Source organism: Heptranchias perlo, chromosome 8 (genome assembly GCF_035084215.1).
Source record: "Heptranchias perlo isolate sHepPer1 chromosome 8, sHepPer1.hap1, whole genome shotgun sequence".
Classification (NCBI taxonomy): Eukaryota; Metazoa; Chordata; class Chondrichthyes; order Hexanchiformes; family Hexanchidae; genus Heptranchias; species Heptranchias perlo.
In genome coordinates, this window is record NC_090332.1 from 41,381,684 (window position 1) to 41,392,398 (window position 10,715).

General features: G+C 43.8%; 1 protein-coding gene across 1 annotated transcript; it reads left to right on the plus strand.

Moving 5' to 3' along the window:
* The first annotated feature begins 1,683 nt into the window (after positions 1-1,683).
* Positions 1,684-10,115, plus strand: prorsd1 (prolyl-tRNA synthetase domain containing 1). The gene is made up of 2 exons (XM_067988335.1): positions 1,684-1,812; positions 9,648-10,115. The coding sequence occupies exons 1-2, from the start codon at positions 1,729-1,731 to the stop codon at positions 10,074-10,076; spliced, it is 513 nt and encodes a 170-aa protein (XP_067844436.1). The 5' UTR covers positions 1,684-1,728; the 3' UTR covers positions 10,077-10,115.
* Positions 10,116-10,715: the final 600 nt, after the last annotated feature.

Here is a 10,715-nt window from a genome sequence, read left to right on the forward strand (position 1 = left end):
ATGACTCATCCCGCTCCCTCTCAAATCTAATATCGAATTCTATCATATTATGGTCACTGTTAGCTAGGTGTTCCCTATCCGTTAGATTATTGACCAATTCAGGCTCATTCCTCATTACTAAATCTAAGATGGCATGTTCTATGCAAAATGATCTGCCACTAGCACCCAAAAGAATTGAAAGAATCAAGGTCCTTTCCACTGCGGGTCTGGAAACTCAAACAAAGAGTGAATCTATAAGCTTAATAAAAATGATAATAATGGACTTACAGTTTTAAGAGGGAGGGGTGTAATGTATTGATATATAAAACTGGGTAGGATTATTACTTTCTGGTAGCCCCACAGTTCCCGCTGGGCCACTATGCCACTGGAAGTGTGTAATGGTGAGAACTCTGCCCACTAACTAGTCCTGATACTGACCCCGTCCCAAATCCCAGTGATTGGGTCATTAGCATAAAGGGGGCAGGCGCCTGTGCCATTTATGATGTCCCTGAGCATCCGCTCCACTTAGTGCCAGGAATATCAGAGCGCCTTGCAACTCCACCAGTGGAGGGAATGGGCAGGTTGATAGGCCCAAAGACAATCACAGACTTTCAAATAACTGTTGATTTTAAACTTGTGGCTTTCTTCGCGGCAATCAGTGATTCTGGGATCTCTCCAACCATCCAGGATTGATTCTGACCCTGTCTCAAATCCCAGGGATTGAGTCAATGCTGTTCGATCTCAGAACCCTCTCGGAATTAAAGATTAATCTCCAGGAAATTGCTCCAGCAACCTGGGAGAAAAAAAGTTTTTGTTTTCATTTTCTTTGAACACTTTTCTTTCTTAGTTCTAAAAATATCAGTGATTAGTAAAAAGAAAGGCTGTTTGACTGTCAGTCAAGAATCATCCAATCGAGTAATGAAGTCTTATAGCTTTCCAATTGGCACGGGAAGGTGGTGCCTTTGAGGATGGATGTGTAGGAAGACCAATGGCGGGATGGTGAGCCGGGGTGGTTGGAGGCGAGAGGCAATGTGATGAAACCTCCAGGAATATGTCCAACCAGAGTTAGCAACCCTAATGCAGACATACTTTCTGTGGGGTAGGGGATGGCAGAACTGACATTATCCCACTAGTCTCTTTTCTTCTGCCATCAGCACAGAAGGATGTGAACGCAAGAAATGCCGGAACCCGATTCTGCATTGCATTTCTTCCCCGAGCACAAATTATGTGATTTTTGTGCTCCAGCTGCAGAGCAGTTTCAGGCCTATTGTAGTTTGTAATTTGGGGAGGAATCACCAGTTTTGGGAGGGAGGGAATGATGAATGGGTATTGGGAGAAAAGTTTGTGTAAAAATAAACGCTTTGTTATTCAGAAGGGTTAGCCTTGTGTGTCTGATTTAAAGTATGGCTCTTCATTACACCCTTCATTACACCCAATTATGGCTCTTCATTACACCCTTCATAGTTGAAGGATGATTCATACCTGCCCCAGCCATACCTGGGGTCCACGACCGAAACGTTAACTTTTCTATTCTCTGCAGATGCTGACCGGCCCATTGTGTGTTTCCAGTGTTTTTTTGTTTCTGTTTTTAAAATACTATTCATTGGGGTGACAGCATTAAAATGAAATATGGAAACATGGAATTAAAGGCCTGAATGAAAGCTTTGAGTAACCGAGGGAAGTGCGATCCTGCAGGATGTGACTGGGAGGTGCAGCTGCGACGTGGTATTCCTCTGGCTGCAGCAGGAAATGGCTTCGGCTGAGTTGCGAAAAGAGCTGGAAGATTATCTGAAAGGGCTGAACATCGAGACTATGTGTGAGGAACATCCTCAGGTGAGTGACTGGATCGGGAGAAGCTGGAGTGCGCTCGGTCCCGGAGCACCGACTGACTGACAGCTGGAGCGGCTGCTTTGTGCAAACGCCACGTTAAGTGAAGCAGCAAATTAGCAGCTGCGGTGGCGCCGTGAGTCCGCTGACTGGAGAGTCGGTCGGATCGGGAGGCGCATCACCTCCTGTCAGTATCAGCACCTCAGAAGGCGACCAAAACCGGAAGAAAAGCTTAAACTGTGTGAAAAATCAGAGGAAGTGGGATGCATTAGAAATTATTCAAAAGCGTTTTCATGAAGATCATGCTCTTTAAAGATGCCGTTTTTGTTCTTGCAGTGAGATATACTGAAGTAGGTTATGTTATCACCCGGAATAAGCAAAACTGGTCTTAACAGAAATGTAATAATGTATTCACATCAACGTTATGTGCTCTATTACACACACGAGCATTTTTTATTTCTCATTCCTGATTACCACCAGCCAAGAAATGCATGGGGATATGTGAGGTTCCCTGAAAGGCAGATAACCAAATAATAAAGGAAACTTTCTAATTATACTAAGGTTGCATTTTGTAGGTGAAGCTTGTAATTATTTCCTGTTTGTTGCTTAAAAGTGGATCTGAAACAGTGCAAAATAGACGTCCATAAGTGGGAACAACTTGCTCAAGACAAGAAAGCAAGGCAAAAAAAAATCCATGAAGGCACCTCCTACTCTGAGGCCCATGGCATTGCTGATGTTGAATGTAAACGTCAGCTGAGGAAGTCTCTCTTGAAAGATTCCCAATTCCGGGATCCACTGTTCAATCTGCAGACACTCATTCCGAGCAAAAATAGGTTTCATCAGTCAACAAGTGAAGTGAAAGATGGTATAAAACTAAAAGAAAGGGCTAATATGAAGGCAAAGAGCAGTAGAGATCCTGCAGACTGGGAGAGGTGTAAAGAACAGCAAAGGGATACAAAGAAAGTGATAAGAGCCGCTAAAAGGGAATACGAAGAAAAGCTTGTGAGGGATATCAAGGCTAACACTATATGTTTTTACAAATATATTAAGAGAAAGAGGGTGCCTAGGAGTACTGTGGGCCCCTTAATGACAGATGCAGGTGATATTGTAATTGGAAATCAGGAAATGGCAAACTTACCAAATTGTTACTATGTATTGGTCTTCACAGTAAAGGATGAGGACAAAATACCAGAGATACAAGGAAAACTAAAAATAAATTAAGGGGAAGAACTAACTAGATTCAATACTAGTAAAAAAAGTGATGGAGAAATAATGTTATTAAAGATAAACAAATCCCAAGTACCCCGATGGTTTATGTGTGTCTATACCTCTATCATGATGTGGAGATGCGCGGTGATGGACTGGGGTGGACAAATGTAAGGACTTGCACAACACCAGGTTATAGTCCAACAGTTTTATTTTAAATCACAAGCTTTCGGAGCTTTCCTCCTTCGTCAGGTGAGTGAAGGGATTCTAAAAACGCACAGCATATATAGTCAGAGAACAATGCCTGGTGATTACAGATAATCTTTCCAACTGCCCTCTATAACACCTCGGCTGGGAGACGATCACAGCAATCAAAGGTGTCGTTGGTGTTCAGACAGGTTAGCCACGGAAAACATTACATCCCAGTATACTGAATACACAATGGGTCAGGTCACAAAGACAGAGAGAGAAAGAGACCCGAAAGGCAGAGAGAGAGAGAGAATGTCCAGTTGTATTAAAAACAGATAACTTTTTTTCGCTGGTGGGGTTACATGTAGCGTGACATGAACCCAAGATCCCGGTTGAGGCCGTCCTCATGGGTGCGGAATTTGGCTATCAATTTCTGCTCGACGATTTTGCGTTGTCGTGTGTCTCGAAGGCCGCTTTGGAGAACGCTTACCCGAAGATCGGAGGCTGAATGTCCTTGACTGCTGAAGTATTCCCCGACTGGGAGGGAACCTCCTGTCTGGCGATTGTTGTGCAATGTCCGTTCATCCGGACACCGCACAACAATCGCCAGACAGGAGGGTTCCCTCCCAGTCGGGGAATTCTTCAGCAGTCTAGGACATTCAGCCTCCGATCTTCGGGTAAGCGTTCTCCAAGGCGGCCTTCGAGACACACGACAACGCAAAATCGTTGAGCAGAAATTGATAGCCAAATTCCGCACCCATGAGGACGGCCTCAACCGGGATCTTGGGTTCATGTCACGCTACATGTAACCCCACCAGCGAAAAAAAGTTATCTGTTTTTAATACAACTGGACATTCTCTCTCTCTCTCTGCCTTTCGGGTCTCTTTCTCTCTCTGTCTTTGTGACCTGACCCATTGTGTATTCAGTATACTGGGATGTAGTGTTTTCCGTGGCTAACCTGTCTGAACACCAACGACACCTTTGATTGCTGTGATCGTCTCCCAGCCAAGGTGTTATAGAGGGCAGTTGGAAAGATTATCTGTAATCACCAGGCATTGTTCTCTGACTATATATGCTATGCGTTTTTAAAATCCCTTCACTCACCTGACGAAGGAGGAAAGCTCCGAAAGCTTGTGATTTAAAATAAAACTGTTGGACTATATCCTGGTGTTGTGCAAGTCCTTACATTTATACCTCTATCAAACACACATTTCAGTAATTGGGAAGTTTACATTTTATGTCAACAACACAGAGGGAAGAGGCTTTCTGTCACTTCAAAATTCAACTCTTTTTGAAAATTGAACTCAAATTAGGATGAGAAAAGACACTTTATTCTCTTAATATGCTTTCTAAAGTGAATAGAACACAAAAAAAGTTATAATAGGTGTGTAATCAGTACAGCCTGTCATTTTTTCTCTCACACTCACAGCCTCTCTGTTTAAAAAAACACCATATAAACCTTATGATTAAAGCTTTTGAAATATATCCTATGGATTTTCTTTAATAATTTTGAATAAAATCAGATAAGCAACTGCTAGAAGCTAAAAGAAATTATTCAACTGATTAAATGACACTGAAGCATCTTCAGAAATTGGATGCACAGCACATGATCAGACTGCACTGTCAGCATTCAAGTCTAAGCCCAGGCTTTTGGGCGAGGTTGAGGTTTTCAAGTAAAAGGATGAATGAAGGCATTAAAAGACACAAAAGACAATCAATGGAAAAATTTAATCATGTTACTTTTTAAATTAATTCTCAGAATGTGAGCATCGCTGGCAAGGCTGGCATTTATCGCCCACCGCTCGTTGCCCTAAGAAGAATTTATAGCACGGAAACAGGCCATTCGGCCCAACTGGTCCTTGCTGGTGTTTATGCAATTCTTTGTAGTGATTTGATACAACTGAGTGGCTTGCTAGGCCACTTCAGAATCAACCACGTTGGCGTGGGACTGGAGTCATGTAAAGGCCAGTCCGGGTAAGGACAGCAGGTTTAGCGAGTTGGGTTTTTATGACAATCCGACAGTTTCATAGTCATTTTTACTGATATTTCTAATTTTTTTGAAAAACTGAATTCAAATTCTCAAACTGCCATGGTGGGATTTGAACTCACAATATCTAGATTATTAGTCCAGGCTTCTGGATTACTAGACCAATAACATAATCACAACATTCGTACCCCTTAAAATCTTATTTTGGACATTAGAGATTTCAGTCACTCAGAACAAATGGTGGCAATATTTTTTTAGAAAGCATTTGTGTGATTTGTGGAGAAAAGATAATATAGCACCATGTTGTAGTGGTACAGGGTACCATGTCAGGCCAGTGATGAGATAACATTGGAAATCTGAGTAGATCATCATTTACAGGAATTGCAGTGAAACTTAACAGATAAGGATAGACTTTTTTTCCCATTGGAATTTCCACAGGAAATGCTGACATTGCACTTTCAATGGACCACGTAAGAATCTTAATATATTATTGGTCTATCTTCCTGGTATTGCACATGGAGATTCAAAAGCAAATATAATCTTCAGGTGATATAAAAACAGAAAATGCTGGAAATACTCAGCAAGTCAGGCAGCATCTGAGGAGAAAGAAACAGACTTAACGTTTCAGGTTGATGACCCTTCGTCAGAACGGGAAGAAGTTGAAGATTAAACAGTTTTTAAGCAAGTACAGAGCCAGAAAAAGGAGGGAAAAAGAGGAGGGGAGGAAAGATCAAAAGGGAAGGTCTCTGATAGGTTGGAGCGTAGGAATAATTAAATGACAAAAGGGATGATGGGGCAAGACAAGGAGGGTAATGGGACAAGTAAAGAAACAAACAATGGGTCTGGAGGAGCTGTAAGTGGCAACATCAGAACCATTACCAGCACAGGCTGTCTGAAATAAATGGGGGCAGTGGTTATGATCTGAAGTTATTGAAATCAGTGTTGAGTCCAGAAGGTTGTAAAGTGCCTAAACAAAAGATGAGCTGCTGTTCCTCGAGCTTCCGTTGAGCTTCATTGGAACAGTGTAAGAGGCCGAGGACAGAGAGGTCAGAGTGGGAGTGGGACAGGGAATTAAAATGGCAAGTGATCGGCAGGTTAGGGTCACGCTTGCAGACTGAGTGTAGGTGCTCAGCAAAGCAATCACGCAATCTGCGTTTGGTCTCCCCGTTGTAGAGGAGACCGCATCGTGAGCAGTGAATACAGTATATTAAATTGAAAAATGTACAAGTAAATCGCTGTTTCACCTGGAAGGAGTGTTTGGGGCCCTGGACGATGGGAAGGGAAGAGGTGAAAGGGCAGGTGTTACATCTCCTGCGCTCGTACAGGAAGATGCCATGGGGAGGAGAGCTGATGTTGGGGGTGATAGAAGAGTGGACGAGGGTGTCGCGGGGGGAGTGATGCATTGATTCCTGTATCAGTGCTGCTTCCTGCTCTCGCCCCGAACTGAAAAATGTCATCAACTTTGCTTCCAATTTCCACCCTTCTCTCGCCTTTACATGGTCCATCTCTGACTCTTCCCTTCCCTTCTCGACTTCTTTATCTCCATTTCTGGGGATAGGCTGTCTACCAATATCTATTATACACCCACCGACGCCAAGAGCTACCTTGATTACACTTCCTCCCAACTCGCTTCTTGTAAGGACTCCATTCCCTGCTCCCAGTTTCTCCGCTTCCATCTCATCTGTTCTGACGATGCTACCTTCTACACCAGTGCTTCCGATATATCTTTCTTTTTCCTCAACCAAGGATTCCCTTCCACTGTAGTTGACAGGGCCCTCGACCATGTCCATCCTATTACCCGCACTTCTGCCCTCACCCTTTTCCCTCCCTCCCAGAACCATGATAGAGTCCCCCTTGTCCTCACCTTCCACCCCACCAGCCTCCACATTCAACGTATCATTCTCCACCATTTCCGCCACCTCCAGTGCGATCCCACCACCAAACACATCTTGCCCTCCCCTCCCCTTTCAGCATTCCGCAGGGACCGCTCCCTCCACGACACCTTCGTCCACTCTTCCATCATCCCCAACACCCACTCTCCTCCCCATGGCATCTTCCCGTGTGAGCGCAGGAGATGTAACACCTGCCCTTTCACCTCTTCCCTTCCCATCGTCCAGGGCCCCAAACACTCCTTCCAGGTGAAACAGCGATTTTTTCAATTTAGTATACTGTATTCACTGCTAACAATGCGGTCTCCTCTACAATGGGGAGACCAAACGCAGATTGCGTGATCGCTTTGCTGAGCACCTACACTCAGTCCGCAAGCGTGACCCTGACCTGCCGATCACTTGCCATTTTAATTCCCCGTCCCACTGCCAGTCTGACCTCTCTGTCCTCAGCCTCTTACACTGTTCCAATGAAGCTCAACGGAAGCTCAAGTAACAGCACCTCATCTTTCGTTTAGGCACTTTACAACCTTCTGAATTCAACACTGATTTCAATAACTTCAGATCATAACCACTGCTCCCATTTTTTTGGACAGCAGGTGTTGGTAATGGTTCTGATGTTGCCATTTACGTCTCCTCTAGACCCATCATTTGTTTCTTTGCTTGTCCCATTACCACCCTCCTTACCTTGCACCATCATCCCTTTTCTCATTTAATCACTCCTGCCCTCCACCCTATCAGAGACCTTCCCTTTTGTTCTTTCCTCCCTCCCTTTCTCTGGCTCTGTATTTGCTTAAAAACTGTTTAATCTCCAACTTCTTCCAGTTCTGACGAAGGGTCATCGACCTGAAACGTTAACTCTGTTTCTTTCTCCTCAGATGCTGCCTGACTTGCTGAGTATTTCCAGCATTTTCTGTTTTTATTTCAGATTTCCAGCATCTGTAGTATTTTGCTTTTAATCTTCAGGTGAAGTAGGTTAGGGGGCAGGTGATAATTGGACCAGGGTGCATAGACATAATTCAGTCCCAATTTTAAAGTCCTACATTTTGCTCTTATTTTTATATGTTCTCATTATAAATTCCTATGTTAATCACTATAATGGAAACTGCCCATATAAACTTGTCATGCTGCAACTACACCCTCCTACCAACACCTCCACTGGTATGAGACTGTAATTATAGGCAGTTTCCATTATAAATGTGGATCTAGAAATGTTATAATGGAAATTAATTGACAGGAAGTGAACGCAGACATAAGATTCTTAATATATTAATAATAGATAGATAGTACTCCATAATCAGTCACCTTGCCCGTTGAACTACTTGTTTTTTTTTATTCGTTCATGGGATGTGGGCGTCGCTGGCCAGGCCAGCATTTATTGCCCATCCTTAATTAGCCTTGAGAAGGTGGTGATGAGCCGCCTTCTTGAACCGCTGCAGTCCGTGCGGTGAAGGTTCTCCAACAGTGCTGTTAGGTAGGGAGTTCCAGGTTTTTGACCCAGCGACGATGAAGGAACGGCTATATATTTCCAAGTCGGGATGGTTTGTGACTTGGAAGGGGAATGTGCAGGTGGTGTTGTTGTTCCCATGTGCCTGCTGCCCTTGTCCTTCTAGGTGGTAGAGGTCGTGGGTTTGGAAGGTGCTGTCGAAGAAGCCTTGGCGAGTTGCTGCAGTGCATCCTGTGGATGGTACACACTGCAGCCACTGCGTGCCGGTGGTGGAGGGAGTAAATGTTTAGAGTGGTGGATGGGGTGCCAATCAAGCGGGCTGCTTTGTCCTGGATGGTGTCGAGCTTCTTGAGTGTTGTTGGAGCTGCACTCATCCAGGCAAGTGGAGAGTATTCCATCACACTCCTGACTTGTGCCTTGTAGATGGTGGAAAGGCTTTGGGGAGTCAGGAGGTGAGCCATTCGCTGCAGAATACCCAGCCCCTGACCTGATCTTGTAGCCACAGTATTTATGTGGCTGGTCCTGTTAAGTTTCTGGTCAATGGTGACCCCCCAGGGATGTTGATGGTGGGGGATTCACCGATGGTAATGCCGTTGAATGTCAAGGGGAGGTAGTTAGATTCTCTCTTGTTTGAGATGGTCATTGCCTGGCACTTGTCTGGCGCGAATGTTACTTGCCACTTATCAGCCCAAGCTTGGATGTTGTCCAAGTCTTGCTGCATGCGGGCACGGACTGCTTCATTATCTGAGGGGTTGCGAATGGAACTGAACACTGTGCAATCATCAGCAAACATGCCCATTTCAGACCTTATGATGGAGGGAAGGTCATTGATAAAGCAACTGAAGATGGTTGGGCCGAGGACACTGCCCTGAAGAACTTCTGCAGCAATGTCCTGGGGCTGAGATGATTGGCCTCCAACAACAACTTCCATCTTCCTTTGTGCTAAGTATGACTCCAGCCACTGGAGAGTTTTCCCCCTGATTCCCATTGACTTCAATTTTACTAGGGCTTCTTGGTGCCACATTCGGTCAAATGCTGCCTTAATGTTTACAGAACTGAATGCTGTGTCCCACAAAGCCTAAATAATTTTTAATTTTAGAAGTTTTATTCTTGTTCTTTTTTGTAGGTGTTCACAGTTGAAGCTATGATGCCTTATGTACAACACCTTAAAGGGGCATACAGTAAGAACTTGTTTCTTAAAGACAAGAAGAAAAAAAGCTTGTGGTTGGTGTCAGTCTTATACAACAGACAAGTCAACTTGAATGACCTAGCAAAGAAGCTGGGTTGTGGAAGTGGAAACCTGCGCTTTGCAGATGAAGGGACTATGCTGGAAAAATTAAAAGTTGGTCAAGGTTGTGCAACACCACTTGCTTTGTTTTGTGATAAACACGGGGATGTAAAATTTGTGTTGGATTCAAACTTTGTGGACGGAGGACATGAAAGAATCTATTTTCACCCAATGATTAATTCAGCCACCATGGGTATAAAGCCTGTAGACTTCCTGCAATTTGTAAAGGAAACAGGACATGAACCCATAATTCTAAATTTTGATTAAAATGTAAACAAAAGCTTAAATAAACAGAATTGCAGCTGACTGGATGTTTCCAATTTTTACGATAACATTTTTGAAAATGCCACTACTTTCATTGTATTAAATACTTCCACTAAATGTTTTTAAAGTTTTAGCATGGGTTCTCACTTTTGTATTAATGGAAGAGTGCCACAGTCTTGGGTTGCATTGATTACCAGTTGTATCATGTCTTTTAACACCAATTGTATAAATATATGGAAGGGAAGGAATTGATTACAATGTATTTGAAGGATCATTTGCTTCTCCAGTTAAATGTTCACAGCACACGTTTTTGTGAAATTTATGCTTGAAAGGTGAATATGTTAGTGCTGGGGAAATAGAAGAATTTCCATTTTGGATACATAGGACGCTAAATTGGGCTATGTAGCGCCCGTTGCTTCGGCGCTACGCGGCCTCCCGAAGTGCCAAGATGGGGTCTCGGCTGTGCACGCACATATCCAGCGTGCCGTGCGCCGGACTCTATCTTGGTATAGGAGTTAGCGCAGGTGCAGATAACAAACGCCGGAAGCATTTAAAAGTAAGGAGAAAATGGATACAATCAGTGTGCAACAAAAGCTGATTTAAAGTGATAGACACCATTTTGGGGCTTAACGCTCAACTCAA

Coding starts and splice junctions, on each gene's coding strand:
- prorsd1 (XM_067988335.1), top strand. CDS start 1,729: ATGGCTTCGGCTGAGTTGCGAAAAGAGCTGGAAGATTATCTGAAAGGG. Junction 1,813..9,647: donor TGTGTGAGGAACATCCTCAG/GTGAGTGACTGG, acceptor TCTTTTTTGTAG/GTGTTCACAGTTGAAGCTAT.